This window comes from Medicago sativa, chromosome 6, assembly GCF_051527215.1.
Source record: "Medicago sativa cultivar Bolivia chromosome 6, Bolivia_mono, whole genome shotgun sequence".
Lineage (NCBI taxonomy): Eukaryota > Viridiplantae > Streptophyta > Magnoliopsida > Fabales > Fabaceae > Medicago > Medicago sativa.
Window position 1 is genome coordinate 93,636,412 of NC_140754.1, and position 18,132 is coordinate 93,654,543.

The window sequence follows — 18,132 nt, forward strand, 5'->3', positions numbered from 1 at the left end:
TTTGAACTTAGACAATCTGTCACAAAATTTGAATTTATCTCAGTCTCTAGTATCAAACATCTTCCTAGATGTTACATGAAGTGTGGGGATTGGAAGTTGCCGGATTTAGTGAACCAGGATAAATTTCTTGTGTTATTCTCTTTTCCATTTCTCTTGTCATTTATTTTACACTACACACACACAATACTTATTATATCCCTCCAGAACAATCTAGTCCTTATTAATTAAATTAATCCAGAGTGCTCTGGTCCTAATCTAATCTTTAATATTATCTTGCAATTTAATTTAATTATTCTCCAGAACAATCTGGTCCTAATTAATATTTAAATTAAAGTTCTCTTATCTCACATTTATCACAATTTAATTTTATCATTCTCCAGAACATTCTGGTTCTTATTTAAACTGTTTAAACTATAATAACTTAAGTTAATCTAAAGCTTCTTAAATCTGATAAAATAATCATTCACTATAAATTGTTTATCTAACCATTACCAAGAATTTTATTCTTGAATATATAAACTTATTTAAGTTTCAGGATTAATTTTAAAAAGGGTCACAATTCAAACTCCTCTTTCTTGCGATGTTTATTGCTACTTCAAGTTTGACGTTTTTTTATAATATTTTTAAAATTCAAATTTAAAAATGTATACAATTAAAATTTAAAATGAAATTTAAATAACATGATTTATTATAATATATTATTAGCGGTATATATCCAATACATGCTGTAAGTATTTATACAATTTCGGATATACTTTGATTAGGGAAATGATAATTTTTTTTTAAAAAAAAATGACTTGATATTGAATTTAAGTTATAATAAAAGTTACAAAATTATTAATGTAGAAGTTTAAGTAATACAATTTATTTTTGTATAAATGCATATGAAATGTCCACAAGGTGATATCTCGGTTGTAAGAGCTTAAGAATGAAAATTGACCATTGATAACCAGTAAATTTATAGGTTACCACTTTGTACTTATCCTTCATAATGAATGAGAAATTAAGTAAATGCATGCCTAAAACATCTAATTAGTGAATTGAGCAGTCAAGTCCAGCTAGGGTTAGCAGCACTAGAGTTTTCACCCAATCCCATCTTCTCAATAGATGAGTATGAGTGCTAGTTCTAGTGATTTAGAGTCACAATTATTTAGGTGATGCTTCATGCTCACATCCTTCATTCATTGATTATAATCTTTTATTAACTCTTTATTATCTATCAATTTAGTTTTTCATGTTTTCGTTTATGTTGCATTTCACCTTCATCTTTGTGGTTAAGCTCATCATGAGACAAACCACTTCTTGTGATTTAGACATAATGAGGTTATGATATTCTTTTATTAAGATTTATAAAGCTACAACTTTGCACGTCTTTCAAACAAACGGTTTTAACTCAAAATCTTAAAAAGTAAAACTTGATCTCTTTTACTTTTGATGTTATAGTTCCCTGATACCGAAAGGGTATGAGAATGGAAAATGTTTGTTTGATATGAGTTACGTCCCTATGAGCCGAAAGGTTATGAGAACAAGAGAGACTACTTTGCACGAGTACTAGATCTTGGAGGAGCATGAAAGCGTTGAGATCTTACTAGGATTCTTGTCATATGCAAAAGGTTCAACATAGTATTATTTCAGTTCGAACTGTTGATGACCTAACCTAGCAATGTTGCATGTTAAGATTATATGAATGTACTCCGAGGGGATGTCTTCATGTGCTTAACATTAAGGCTAAGTGAAAAACCTCCTAGTGATCACCAGTTTGTTAGGAAGCCATAGAAACATATAGCTCTGTAAATCGTAGCAAAGCTTTGTCATAATTGATTCTTTGTTTAAACCACGCTTTTATCTTTGAGAATTTCCAAGTTTGTCTTTATTTTATTGTTGTGACAAATGATTTATTTTATGTTATTTCAAACAAGTTTTCTACTTGAAAGTTATAGGAAGTTATAGCTCCACAATTCTTGCGTGATCGATATCTTTTTATACTATATATTGGACAGTGTATGCTTTACACTTAGTCTTTCCACCCTTAAATATTCAGTGTTTTAGATTTAGAAGACAACAACCATTAGTGTCACTATTATTAATAATATCTTCCAATTTATTTATATTTATAAATAAATAAAGTAATGTAATACAAATTTAAAGATGTCGATCATTATCTAGTATTTCTTATGTTAATATTTTTTGTCAAGAATTCATATGTTAATTAATATTGTATAATGTTTTTGAATTCATATGTTACTTAATATTGTATAATGTTGGAAAGACTAAAAACTGTAATTAATATCACACACTACTTTAAATTAATATTTTAAAAATTATTGCATATGTTATATTTCCAAGCATTAAAAACATTACAAGGATTGAGATTTTATTAATAAATATGAAGAAAAAACGTCACTCTATAATGATATCTATTTAACAAATATGCACTAATAATGTTAATATATTTTACATTGATAATAAATAAGAACCATTGGATTAATACACTTAAGGTGCTAGCTCATTTGAAAGAGCTTAGCCTTGTGGTGTCAGGGTAAATAATTTTTAAATCCTCTAAAGACGGTTGTAGATGATAATTAGTGTCACTTTAATTAATAAAAATAACTACTGACTCTGAATAAATGTTTAACTTTAATTATAATAGTAGCATTCAGACAAACTCTATGTTCCTGTCTGTTGGCTTTTTAACGCGTGTAAATTATAATCAATATTTTCTTTTATAAAATTTTGATTTTGAATAAAATTATAAATATAGATAGATGGTTGTTACTTTCAAATTTTAACAAATCATGTTTATCTTTTACAAGCAATATGACAAATTTTAAAATTATGAAAAAAATTAGAGTTGATTCAACTAAGAACTAGAACAAAAATCGCATTATTAACAAGAAAAAGAGACAGGATACTTGGACTTTTCATCTCTCACAATAAAAGTCTTCTCACTTGATACATACATACATACATACATACATACATACATAAATATATATATATATATATATATATATATATATATATATATATATATATATATATATATATATATATAAGGTTTGTTAACTTGCTCCCATCTAAAAACATGAATGAGTAAGTTAGCAAGTTCACTGCCATTTGGTCGTCTGCCTGTGACTGGCGCCGACACAACTGGGAGGAAGGGTCGCCAGGGATGGACCCAGGAATTTTTAGTAGTGCGGGCCAGTTGAGAGGCAACAAGGAAGCTATTGCTTACTAATACTTTATTGCCAATAAGCAATTTGGCATATGAAGTTACTTAAACCGGTTAGAGTTGTAATTAAAAGTTAGTTAGTTAAGCTAACTTGTAATTATTTTCCTCTTCCCATTTTATTCCATGTATGTATATAAGCTGATCTGATTCAGCTGGTAATTAATAACACAAGCTGTGTAGATTTTTCACATTGATTGAGATAGTTATGAATTAAACATAGGTGCACTAAGGGAAAATGGTTGAAAACATTTGGTGAGGATAGATAGTTGAATCACTCTTTGGTGCTATGTCCCGGAGACGTAGGTCACAGTTTTGGCTGAACTCCATCTATTTGTTCTCTTTTTACATTCTATAATCGTTTAAGTTTTCAGTATGTTCTGTGAAGCTTGTTCTGGTTTTGATCTTTGATTACTAAGTCAAATGAGTTAGTTTATTAAAATTAAATTACTTAGTTTGTCCCCATTGATGTGAACAAGTGTATGGATAGTATTTTTCTAATTTGTTTTAAACTAGTGAGGGCCCATGCCCACAAGACACTACACGTGGGTCCGTCCCTGAGGGTCGCGAGCAGCGTGATAGAGGAAGAAGAGGGAATGTTGAAAGGTTACGCTGTTGTACGCGGATGACTGAAGGATCACAACCTGCAAAACAAGAAAGTGTGAAGTAAAACCTGAGGCGTGACTAAGTCACTGGACTAAGGAATTATCCGCAGAATTGCGCAACTCCCCCAGAATACAACAGGTTTCATCTCGGCGATAATCATATCGAGGCTATCAGAACACGAGAAATAAACAATACAAGGTAACTCAGGCACTTGCTATTTTTTGTAAAATGAAAGAACAAATTTTACTAAGTGTTTAAGGTGATGAGGGACTGGTTTTTGAAAGAAGGTTTTCGTCAAAAAACTGTTTTAGACAAACTACACTTCTATTGTATAGACTCCACTTATCACTAACCTCCTTCACACTATAATTAATATAAATAATAATAATATTAACACCAGCGGTTGAGAAGTTTTAGGAACGTAAGTGTAACGCACCAACAGCAAAGTTAAGGAAAAAAGAATTAGTCAAGTAAAATACCAAGTCAAACTTAGTTCGCACACTTAAAACACATTTAAAATAATTAAGTTTAACTAATATCACTCAATAAATAGTTAGAATAATTCAAAGGATGTTCCACAAATCATGGTAAAATGACAACGTGACTTATCATATCTATTATTCATATGTCATTAAAATTAATTTCCAAATTAAATCAATCAAAATAAAATAAATAAATATAAATAACTTTTGAAATATCTAAAATATACAACAATCCCCCACATATTTCAAAAGTTTGAAATTAAGAAAATAATTGGCCTGAGTCACCTTTGAATGTAATGCATCGGAACGGTGTAACAAGCTATGGAACCCGTCCTAGAGTAATGAGGCTTAACACACAGTGAATTGGTTTAGCAAGCTATGGAACCCAATACACTTGATGTATGCTAGAGGTCTCAAAATCACATTACACCCCCACAATTCTCGTGTAATCGCTGTGTTGCGCCTTTAGGCCGTGCGCGTGTCTGGTTTTCATGAGTGCTCTAGAGATCCGCCACGGTCTCATGCAAGCGGCCCCACTTGACACTCATATAGGTGATTCCATCTAGTGCATGCTACAACCACACACCACCCTAAAGGCTTATGGTAATCATTAAAGGCATTAAAAGCCTAACCCTCAAATTTTAATTTAATTAGCACTTCTCATTTCATTGTCATAACACTATAGGAAAAGGACAAAACAGTTTAGTGCTAACATAACTAACAAGTGACTTGTTTTTCCCATTGAACCTTTTTCATGGGATCTCCAATCATAAAGGTTGGGTTCCCATCACTTGTCGTTTTCGAGTGGCATAGTCTCATTTCCCTAAATTTCCTCCCAAGGGGGTTTTATATACGGATCCGCTAAATTCACAAATATTGACCAAGACGTCTCTTAGTCAATAAACCTCATATTTCATCAAGTCTATAAAAATAAACTCGGATTACACATTAAATTTACATATGTCTGCTTAGCTGACAACTAAGCGACAAATTAGCCATCAATAAGATAAATCTACTTGTAGATTTATTCTTATTGGATTCATATATAATTATCATCATTGTATTATTTGAATACAATGGTTCATCCATTCTAAATAATGTCTCATGTATTGTCCAGTCAACTTCCCTAATATGGTTTATCAAGTCTACTTAGACAAATTCCAAGTGACAACATCTCCACAAAGGGGATAATCAAATCCAAAAATATTTAGTTATTATATAAGTCTGCTTAAATAAACTCTAAGCGACGTCACTATCAACCAGGTATGCTTGAATGACTATCAAAAGACAATGCCCCCACAATTGGTAATATAATGTAGAGTTAATTTAATTAAATTGTAATACAATGGATAGTTCATAGTATACCATTTGATATTTCATGAGTTAAAAAATCATCACAAAATTATTTATAAAGTGAACTCATTAAATGGATCATACAAATTTTCACAATCATAACATCAACAAATCCACTTATTAAGAGCACTAAATCTCAACATAGAATATGAACTCAAAAGTAGGAAAGGAAATATTTTGCATACTTTCACAGCATATTAGTCAAAAGGTCTAAATAAAATAAGGACTTCAAAACTACAAATTACATAAGTTCCAAATTTGGTTCGACACAATTTGGTTTAAAGCAACTACCCACGTAATACATTTCATAAACTTCTCATTAACATATATATCATATTAGTGCACTTCTAAAATTTCTCAAATCACAGAAATATATATACAATCGTCACAAAGTAAACTTACTCAAAAAATATATATTTGTAGCATAAACATTCCAATAAAGTTCTCTTATATCATCAAACATTTCAGTTTAATTTGTATCCACATCATTTTAATTTACGGCAAACAACTCCTAACTCAATTAATGTTTGATAGCAAATAAAACTAAAACTACTCTATTAAAAATTATCAAGGCAAATCAATCCCAATAATACAACCTCATATATCCAATATGTGCAAACATTGAACTTCATAGATCTAATAGAATACACAAAGTAAACACATGTCCCAGCAAGCATTTCTCGTCCAATTGGATGAAGAAGGTTAATAGAAACTTGTTCTTTTAAGTCTCACAAAAGTATTCAGATTAACAATCATCTCAAAGCTCTACACACTTTGAATAAATTTTAAATCAGTTTTTAACTACTCATGTTTGCACTCACTCATTTAGATAAAATATCACATCGAATATTTTAAAGACAATATTACTTGAATACATGTGTCCGAGAAGGAAAAAAATTGAGAAAGTATCCAACAAACATATGTATGAGGCATATAATGCTTTATGAAATTCAGTTTTCAACTTTGATAAATCACTGTCATCAATCAAACAAAGAGTACTACGATAAAATAGTATGAAACCTTTTAGAAACTCACGTTTAAAATTACAGGTGATCAGTCTCAAACAAACAAGGGCTTAATAATTTACATCAGATTTTCAAAATGCCTCATTAATCAAAACAGTACTATATTTCAAATCAAGTAAATCAACAATTTTCAACATGATTAAAAATATTATGCTAGCTCAAATAATTAAGCAGGAAAATGCACCCAAACACATGATTGTAATTTACACAAGTACGTTTAAATTAAGGACAAGTAAAATGGAGTAGATAGAACCTGTGTGACATATCCACAATGTAATTTTCTACAACTTATTCGTCATTCTCTTCAAATCAAAGGTTCACCACCTCTACATGACGATGTAAGGACTCATTCACAATTCCAAGTAACATCATCAAGCTGCTCATCGTAGGTGGCCACTGTCAGAGAGCCGACCATGTTGCAGGTTGGTAACGACATTTCAGAACCCTTTCCAGCCATAATTCCTTAGATTGTTGTACGCGGATGACTGAAGGATCACAACCTGCAAAACAAGAAAGTGTGAAGTAAAACCTGAGGCGTGACTAAGTCACTGGACTAAGGAATTATCCGCAGAATTGCGCAACTCCCCCAGAATACAACAGGTTCATCTCGGCGATAATCATACCGAGGCTATCAGAACACGAGAAATAAACAATACAAGGTAACTCAGGCACTTGCTATTTTATGTAAAATGAAAGAACAAATTTTACTAAGTGTTTAAGGTGATGAGGGACTGGTTTTTGAAAGAAGGTTTTCGTCAAAAAACTGTTTTAGACAAACTACGCTTCTATTGTATAGACTCCACTTATCACTAACTTCCTTCACACTAATATTAACACCAGCGGTTGAGAAGTTTTAGGAACGTAAGTGTAACGCACCAACAACAAAGTTAAGGAAAAAAGAATTAGTCAAGTAAAATACCAAGTCAAACTTAGTTCGCACACTTAAAACACATTTAAAATAATTAAGTTTAACTAATATCACTCAATAAATAGTTAGAATAATTCAAAGGATGTTCCACAAATCATGGTAAAATGACAACGTGACTTATCATATCTATTATTCATATGTCATTAAAATTAATTTCCAAATTAAATCAATCAAAATAAAATAAATAAATATAAATAACTTTTGAAATATCTAAAATATACAACATACGCATGTGAGAGGAGGAATATAATAGAGGAGGTTACGCGCGTGAGAGTGAAAAGAGGATGAGATGTCTTGTAATTTTTAAAACAAATTAGGGATATTGTAGTAGTTCTTGTATGAAAGAAGCTCTGGCCCTAGTGGTTTAGGGGTGGTTAGTCATTTGTTAGTACAATAAAGAGATGAAAGAACTCTTCATCATTTGCAACCGTGGTTAACAGGACGGGAAGACAAGTTCACCGTCTGAGATAGGGCTAGCATTAATGTGTAAGTCCCAGAAGTAAGAGAAATACAAACAAAACATGATAATTCAAGATAAAATCGTATTTGCTAAATAATCCACGTTAATTAATGAGTAATAACATAAAAATCTTATAAATAATTCAAGATAAAATCGTATTTGCTAAATAATCCACGTTAATTAATGAGTAATAACATAAAAATCTTATAAATGTTACATAAAATCCAAAGAAAATTACAATAACATCGTTTTCCGAAAATTTTCTTTTAACACCCCTTTCAAAATTTTAAGGGTGTCCTAATTATAAGAACAACACTTGATGTAACATAATGTGATTTTATCTCATAGATTCATCAGTTGTGGTAAAATTGTTTACTTCCTTCATGGTATCTTTTACACCGACACTATTCTATTTTCACTCATGAATGTACACGGCACAATTGTTGGATTGGATTAGGAAAAAAATGAAACTGAAAAAACAAATAGGGAGCACATCTAAGCCACATCTCCTTGCTTAGAATACAAAGACATGTCAACATTGTATTTATATTTTGTGTGCCCATCAATAATGCATATGATCAGAAAAGTAACACAACTCATTACTCAATCGTAACAATTGATTATTATTATTATTATTATTATTATTATTATTATTATTATTATTATTATTATTATTATTATTATTATTATTATTATTATTATTATTATTATTATTATTATTATTATTTTGGATAGATGAGTTATTATTTATATAAAAACTCAGAAATTTTAGTTATCATTTAAATTGAATTCTCACATTCAATGTGTATTTGGTTTTACATTAAGAGGGGGTGTAGCTAACACTTCATTTCGCTAGAATTTATGCTTGCTTGTAGTTAGAAATTCTAATTTTTTATTCCTAGCATTATTTCACATTCAAATTTTTCGTTCAACTTATTGTTGAACTCAAATTTCTCTTAAACTTAATTTCACGGCCAAATATTTCATGACTAAAGGTCTTTCTCTTAAAAACCGGAAGGTTAACACCAACAAAAAAGAATCAATATTCGTTCAAAATTAATTTTTGTTGCCTCATATCCAAAACATAAACTCAATAATATTGGAATAATAAAAGCATATTTGGTTACAAATGAAAAAGAATGTACACAAAGGTTCTTGCATTTTTTCCCTGAACAACCTTACTATCTTATAACTCTGCCACCTTGACAATGAATATTTTTTATAGAAGTTTATGTGGATTTTACCTTAAAAAAGTTCAATTGTTCACTTCATATGAGCCAAGTTTATGATTAGGTGGTATATGCATAATGCATATATGAATTAGTTGGCACACTGGCCACCCTCTTTCCCCTATACCAATAAATAAATTACCTAGAAATATAAAAGAGATAAATCTCACTCTTTTTGTTTACCACCATTCATTTTGCTTTTACTTTGAGATGTAAAAGAGTTAAATGGTGTTTCTTTATAGGAATGCTGAAGGCAAATACTAACCTATGTTTGGTTTTAATGCCCTATATTAATATATTAGGGTTAAGCCTAGCTAACCAGATTACAATAAGAGAAAAATAAAAGCTTGATCTTATTGCTTTGAGAGAGATTCGAAGTTGTGGGGCATAAAAGGTAGTGGTAAAAATTAAAATCCCAAATAATTTGAAAAGGATAAGAGAATAAGCAAATTCTCATATTTTGATAAATAGATTCATATGAGCGTACCAAAATGTTGTTGAAAGAGTTTTTAACATTACTCTCATAAGAAAAAGAATCGTGATTTAATATTCGAAGTCGTTCATTTGAGAGACAACTTAGGGCTTGTTTGTTTCTGCAGTACCCAGACCATTAAACACACGTCTTGAATGAAGCTAATATTTTTACCTTCTATTTTTCACGGTGGAATGGCTTGAAAACGTACGTCTGAGCTCTTAGATGCCAACCCAAACACCTTATTAATCCCTTAAAAGAAAAAAATGTTTCGATTTTTAGTTGTTGATTCGATGATTAGTCTAATAACCGATTAAAAAACCTAGACTTGTCTAATTACTATGGGTTTAAAAGAAAATATTGTAGGCGCCTTTCCTTTTTCTTGCTTGAAACATAGACTTGTCTGTTCTTTGTAATGTGACTAAGGGGTCTATATCATGAGAGTCACTTTATGAAAAATGTCATTAAATATGCTTGACCTAATCACAGGCTGTCCTAGAAGCATAATTAAATGATAGTTATGTCCCGGTTGAGGCAATAGAACAAGTCAACTAACTTCATAACATTAATATTTTCATTGCATGTTTGATATGGAAAACAAAAAGGCTTTACAACCCATGTGAATGTATACATAGAGGGGCCCTTTTCATTTACATCACTACACCCTTTGGTGGTAGGATATGCCCTCCTTTTGCATTTTTCCTATTTTTCCTTTCATCCAAGGGTTATAACTTACAATTACAAGGACAAGTGGAAGTTGTGTGATTTTAAGTTTTTCCACTTTTTCCCTTTCCCTAACATAAAGGTTATTGGAGAATTAATTTAAAGGCCAAACCCGCCAAGTTTTAAGGAACTTTCATCACACTTACCATGGTTGCCATAGTTGAGAAAGTGACTAGAGGTCCAAAGTTGTCCACTAGATCTTGGAAATTTTAGAAGGGAAATTCTTTTTTGCTTTATTAGGTGTGCATATTAGATTGTGTTATATTAAGTTTTTTTTGGGCAACAGAACAATGTTACGCGAGGTATCTCCACAACTCAGACCCTTTAGGTTTACAACGAGAGTAATTTTGGGTTGGGACTCCCGCAGTGTTTGTTTTGATAGTGACATACATTTTCTTGCGTCCCATTGTAAATACGCCCGTTAAAATTATGAAGCTCCTAAATGTAACGGCAAACAAACGCACGATGAAGATACATTTTGTTGTGATTGCAAACACACGCAGTTAGTCACACCATCACAGTTAAAGATGATCACCCCGATTCAATTGTGTGTATTGTGGAAATCAAAGGTTAGTTCGTCCACCCACAAGCTCAATGTGTGTTATCAACTAAACCATATCCATTGAATGTTGTCGTAAAAAGATGAGTCAGATAAAATTTGAAGTGCATGTTTGGATTCACAATAAGTTTAAAAGTGCACAAGGCCGTCATAACTTTGTCAAACCCACCGTAATTCTAAACATAAATCGAACGAGTAATCTAATTTGCTTTCCCTAGTCCAATACCTGGTATACTAATATACAAAGAATTGCATAAATAAAATGAAGCAATTATTTGAAAAATCACCTCCTTTGATTGAGGGACCATCAACAAACAAGTTATTAAAAGCAAAAGTACATTCAAACCACAAAAAACAGCAAATGCAAGTACATAAATTTATTTCTCCCTCTTATTAGATGGCAAAGTTGTCATACTCAATTACATGCCCCTCTCTTCAAAGAGGAATAGACAATAGTAAAAGAAAGAGAACCAAAGAAAGAGGGGTGACAATGTACCATGAAAACTTGGAACCTTTGCACTATTCCTTATTATGTTTGCATAGACCATAGTCTACAATACATGATCAAAAGAATTAGATGGAACCAAATGTCCCTTTAATCTCTTTATCTATTTTTATTTATTTATTTTGTTGAGATTCTCTCAATGAATGAAAAATCACCACAAAGGGCTTCAATGTGTTAAAGGAGAAAAATAGTAGAAGCATAATTTTAGTTGGATTATAAACTTTCCACTTTCATCTTGTCTAACTAACTTTTATGTGTAGATTGGTCTTTAGTGGCCACTCTAGGAGAGAGACATTTTCTCATAGGAGTAAAAAAAAGAGGCACAAGAAATAGAAAAGCAAAAGACAAAAGCTATGTGAAATGAAAAAGATAATAAACACAATGACCAACTATGTTTCACTCATTGAATTCATGAATAGTTTTTCACAAGAGTTGAATAAGTGGCCATGGTAAATTAGAGACTTCTGAATCATATGATCTTTTCAGATATCACAAGGTTAACAGTATTAATGTTCACAATTCCAATGAGAAAAAGTGTGCGTGAAGTAAACAAATTTGAATTCAAATCAAGACCAACGTTGCACATGGAGTGTAATCTTAATCAAAACTATACTATTATATATTATTAACCAATTGCAAGAAAAAGGCTCCATTAAGAATTAAATTGTATAAACAAAGGCTCTTGGGATGGACATTAAGGTCCCACCACATGAATATGAAATAGGAAGCTGTTGAAATTATACAGTGGTGGAGACCTCGATCGAAGATTGAGGACAAATTTCAAACCACAAAGTTCCATAATTGAAGGACTAATTTCACCTTAATTATTGCTTTAGAAAAATAAAAAACACCATATAGATTTCTTTGTTAACCCTTCCACAAGTATGATTAAAATTTTATTTGCAAAACATTGTTGCTAGAACAAAATTTTGTTACGTGAACGATTCGTATCATTCTGAATTTGCCGTGACGTGAGTCATCTTGATTTTGCAAAAGTTTGTAGTCTTTGCAAAATCACAATGACCCGCTTTGATTCTGGTAAACCTACCGGAAAACATGCCCTAAATCAATCCACGATGAATATAATTTTTTTTCTACGTATTGTGAGTTCGTCATAGAATTCCAGTGAGCCACCGTGATTTTGCAAAAGCTACATATCACTATAGATTTGCCAAAGTGATGTGAGTCGTCGGTAGTGTAGGTTTTGCAATATCACGATAACTCACTATGATTCTGGTAACCTACCATGATGACAAACATGCCCTAAATCAATCCACATTCACACAAATGTGGCTCTGTAAGCTCCCAATTACAGAGTACAGACAGATTCTCATACGATATGGAACGTGAATGCAGGCAGAGAAACATTAAAGTGGCAAGGGGAACCAAATCATGCATACAGAAGATTCTGATAGCAGGGAAATATATGAGACAGTGATAAGAGAAAGGAATTACCTCAATTCAGAAAAATCAATACATGTAAAATGTTCATAAACTTATACTATAAATTGCAATGCCAAAGAAACAAAAATAAATTTAAAAAAGTAAAAAATAAAAAGTATGATATAAGAGAGACAATAACAATAAACTCCATAAACAAGAACAGCAGTAGCAGCAGCAGAAGAAAGTGCCACTCACACTGATCTTTGCAGGCCCTGAATTATGGTGTCATGGTCTCCTCCAAATTCATTCATTCATTCCCATAGATACAAGTTTTTTCTCTGCAACCTAATCTTCTTTTCTCAGCCATTTTTATTACACAACTTGAATATCCATAACAATTCAAATCAATGAGACAGAGACATTCTCCTCTTACCTATAACTCAATCCACCATAACCACATTTTTTTTCACTTCCTTTATCTATTGACCCACAAACAAGGACTAATTATGTTGCTTCCTTGACACAAAACCCTTCTAGGTTCTCTCTTGGTTTATTGTAATTTGATTTGATTTTTTTCCTCTAACATTGCGCGATGAGGGTCGCGAGTATGCATGCATATATGACTGAACTTGATTGATGATAAAAATGTGTTAAAGGTTGGTGGTGGAGAGGGTAAAAGGGTAAGAGGAGAAGTTCTCAAAAGAATCAATAAAAGGGTGGTGGTGGTGGTGATGCATATGAGATTCCAAAGACAGGTGGTATAGGCCCTTCATATACAGGTGGTGGTGGTGGCGATGAATATACCGGTGGCGGAGGTGAGGGATATGCATATACTGGTGATGGTGGTGGCGAGGTGTATACCGGTGGTGGCGGTGAGGGATAGGCATATACTGGCGAGGGTGGTGGTGATGGGGATGGTGGTGGGTGATAAGGTGTTTGATGTGGCGCTGGCGATGATGGTGGTGGAGGTTCTACGCAAGGTGGTGGTGATGGAGGTGGTGGAGGTTCTACACAAGGTGGTGGTGATGGAGGTGGTGGTGAATGGACTGGTGGTGGAGGTGAGTGTACTGGAGGAGGTGGTGGGGGTGATAAATATGGATATACGGGTGGAGGAGGTGAGTGAGGTGGTGGTGGTGGCGAATGAGGTGGTGGTGGAGGCGAATGAGCTGGTGGTGGAGGTGGTGAGCTATAGTAGTAAGGAACTGGTGGTGGTGGGGAGAATACAGGAGCCGGTGGAGGTGGTGGTGGTGGTGAATTTGGCGGTGGAGGAGGCGGAGACCTAACACAATATGGTGGTGGAGGACTTGGTGTAGGTGATGGAGGTGGTGGTGGAGGTGGAGGAGGTGGTGGCAAGTAAACTGGAGGAGGTGGTGAAGGTGGGGGCGGTGAGGGTGGAGGTGGTGGTGGGGAATACACTGGTGGAGGTGGTGGTGGTGAATACACCGGTGGAGGTGGTGGTGGGGGAGAAGGTGGTGGAGGTGATGGTGGAGGGGGTGGTGGTGAGTAAACTGGTGGAGGGGGTGGTGGAGGTGAAGGTGGTGGAGGTGAAGGAGGTGGTGGCGGTGGTGAATATACTGGCGGTGGTGGTGGAGGTGGAGAAAACACTGGTGGTGGTGGAGAAAACACCGGTGGTGGTGGTGAGGGCGGTGGTGGAGACAATACTGGTGATGGTGGTGGATTAAAAACCGGCGTAGGTGGAGTAACAACTGGAGGTGGAAACACCGGCGACGGTGGCGGTGATGGCAAAGAAGGAACAAATGCTTTACATCTAAAAGCATTACAATTAACATGGTGAGATGAAAACGCCTTACACGTCTTCGCCGGCCGTTGTTTTGGTCTCCCTGGTAAACAATTCTGTCTATCATCCGCGGCCGGCAACACCAAACACTGCGGTGGTTCACCGGTAAAGAAGTTATAACTGTAAGTAAAATTCACCAAATTTGGCAAGGCACAAATACTCGCCGGAATTTGACCGGAAAGATAGTTATGAGCCACATTCAACACTTCCAAACCTACAGCATTCCCATACTTCTCCGGCAACGGTCCCAAAAACTTGTTGAAACTGACATCGAACACAGTCAAATTCTTCAACAACCCTACTTCTTCAGGCAAACACGCTTGAAAACCGTTATTCATCGCAATAATCTCGTTTAATCTTGTCATATTGCCAATCCCAGCTGGCAAACAACCGTGAAAACGGTTGTTGGCCAGTACAATCACTGATACCGGAGAATTACCAAAATTCTCCGGTAAATTGAACACAAAACGGTTATGATTGATGAAAATAGCATCCAAATCCTTATCAAAGAGCTCCTTTGGTACAGTTCCTTCAAATTCATTGAACCTCAGATCTAGAAATTTCAACTCCGGTAACCGGAGAACAACCTCCGGAAACTTTCCGGCGAAGCGATTGTTACTCAGATCCAATTCAAACAAGATTTTCAACTTCTCGAATTTATGTGGAACAGTTCCACAAAATCGATTAGTATTAACATGAAATAGAGCGAGATCGGTCAAAAGACCGAGCTCTTCCGGTAAGTATCCGGCGATATCACAGTGATTAAGATCGATACCAGCGACGGTATTGATCTTAGGATTATCAAGTGCGGGTGCACAGAAAACATTGGTGTAGTTGCAAACATCGGAACCTACCCAATCAACGGTGCAGTTACGTGGATCAGAAAGAATAGCTTGTTTAAAAGCTTGTAATGCCACGTAAGCGTTTTTGATGCGGTTGTTGGAGAAAACTAGGGTTGGATCCACCGTAACATTTTCACCTCTGTCGTTGAATTCATCTCTGTAGTATAAGAGTTGTCTATGTTTGATGTATTGTGTTTCTGCTTCTGTAAGGTGGGACCCATCTGAGACAATGGTTGAGGATAGTGTTGTTGATAAACTTAGGAAGAATGAAAGAAGAACAATAACATAAGATGGAGATGAATAATGCTGTTTCTTCCTCATCTCACATGAGGCATCTGAAAAAATAATGAATATGTTTTTCACTAGTGAATGTTTAGATGATGTTAAATGTGTGTTCTTTGTGGTTAACTAGCACAAATAAATTTGAAGTGGGAGATATGGAAAGATTATAAGTTTGTGAGATCTAAGAGAGAAATGGAAATGGAAAATGTGGTTGTTTAATGAGAGAGAGAGAGAGAGAGAGGTAGAGAGAGAAGATGAGGAAGATGATTTTCTAGGGATTTTGGAACTGTGTGAGAAGGTGTATATGAGTGTGTGAAGAGAGAGAGGGTGAGAGTGGAGATGAAATAATTCATTGCAAGGGACAGCTAAATCACAGCTCAAAGCCCACCAGATTCTCTCTCTATCTTTTTTTCTAGGCTCTTGTTTTTTTTAATTCATATTTATGGTTGGTCTTATTTGTTTTTTCTCTAACATTTTTTTCTAACCGTTGTTTAGATATACTTGATCTCCACTAAACTCTCTAAGCCAATCTTTTCTATTACGATGGATATATCAGAATTACGGTGATTTTATTGAAGTTATATGTAAAATCACAATAGATTAGTGTAATTGTGACATACATATCATGATATCAAACATATACTAAAATATTTTTAGGTTTAGTGAGTCTGTTAAAGGACTAATATATTAGCATTTACTCTATTCACTATAGGTTAAATTTTTCTAATTCTTAGCTAAACTACATTTTATTTGAGCCAGGAAAAAAAAAACTTAGTTGTCACACACTTTGAATAAAGAGCAGACGCGGATAGAGGAATAGGCGTGTGCAATGGAATAAACGGTTGTCAAAAAATAGTAATTAGACTTCTTAAACCAAAAGAAAAATAACAAGTACTATTCTTTTAAGTTGAAAATATGTTTAGAAAAAAATTATCATAAAATTAGTAATCATTGTTTCCATTCCTATATTTTAAACAAAAAATATACTCCCTCCGTCCCGGAATAACTGACCCATTTTTTAAAAAAAAATGTCCCAAAATAACTGATCCATTTCAATTTTCAATACAACTTTCATCATTCCCAATACAATATAACACTAAATAATACTACTTTTATCATTCCCAATACAATATATTCCACTTTCCCCTTTATTTATACACTTTTCTTAATCTGTGTGAAAAACCAAAGTAGGTCAATTATACCGGGACGGAGGTAGTAATGATGATTATTTGTAGTTGTTGTAACTTACTAGTATTTTTTATTGAAGAAAATATAGAAAGCTGTTAGCATGATCCTCAACTTTGATGGTAGCTTAAGTTTAATTAAATAATAATTAATCAAAGTGTTAATTGATTTGACAAATTGTTTTGTTTAATCATAACCTGAGAAGTGGTTGTTTGTGTCGGCGTCTGTTGCCATGTCAGCAACCTTTTTTTAAATTTAAATAAATAAATAGACAAAAAAAGTTATAAATGAATAAAATTATAAAGAATTAAATTAATTGAAATTAAATTATGTCATGGCATTTGGACTTTTTCAAATTTCTACAAACCCGTGATATCGATAATTTGTGGACGGCTTTTTCCCTTATGAATGAATTTATGGCTTTTTCAGATTAACTTACTCCACCGATTTCCCTTTTTTTAATTAAAATTCTTTTGAAGATTCTTAATTATAGATGACTAATTTTAGAGTAACTAATTATAGAAAGCAAAATGTTGATTGACTTTGAGAGTTATTAGTAGGTCCTACGTTGTAGAAGAATGTCATTGGTTCATTTGGAAGAAAATTCAAAGTATTTTGATGACGATTATTCCGCAATAGAGGCCAATAACAAGATTGAATTGAATGATTAAGACAATCCCCATGTCGATAGTTGTGTTTTTGACGGTGAGTAAATCATTCTAAATTTAAACTTAATTTTTTTACAAAATTCTTTTTAACAAAATGAGTTTCTTTTGTCTCACAATAAATATTATATTTTACTATCGTCTAGATAGATGGGCACTACGTGTCTGTCTGTTTATCTTATTATGATAATGCGTATAATTTACGAATGATACTTTCTCCGTTTCAAAATGAGTGTTGTTTTAGTCAAAAAAATTGTTTTAAATGAATGTCACTTTCAGTTTGCAATGCAATAATATCTTTTTCTTTTCAATTATACCCTTCATTTAATACTATATACACTTCTTACAAAGTATTATTTTTTCTTTAATGAAAAACAATCCAATAGTTAATTAGGATAGTTTGGTA

The 18,132-nt window shown here is 33.3% G+C and overlaps 1 protein-coding gene and 1 long non-coding RNA gene across 2 annotated transcripts; one reads left to right on the forward strand and one right to left on the reverse strand.

The window, feature by feature from the left end:
* Positions 1–3,855: 3,855 nt before the first annotated feature.
* LOC146918346 (uncharacterized) lies at positions 3,856–7,472 on the forward strand. The gene is made up of 2 exons (XR_015016161.1): positions 3,856–4,033; positions 7,011–7,472. It is a non-coding gene; the product is annotated as an uncharacterized LOC146918346 (long non-coding RNA).
* A 5,537-nt stretch (positions 7,473–13,009) lies between these two features.
* Positions 13,010–16,149, reverse strand: LOC146918347 (leucine-rich repeat extensin-like protein 4). Its single transcript, XM_085720005.1, has one exon. It carries the CDS (start codon positions 15,913–15,915, stop codon positions 13,660–13,662), a length of 2,256 nt encoding a protein of 751 aa, XP_085576131.1. The 5' UTR covers positions 15,916–16,149; the 3' UTR covers positions 13,010–13,659.
* Positions 16,150–18,132: the final 1,983 nt, after the last annotated feature.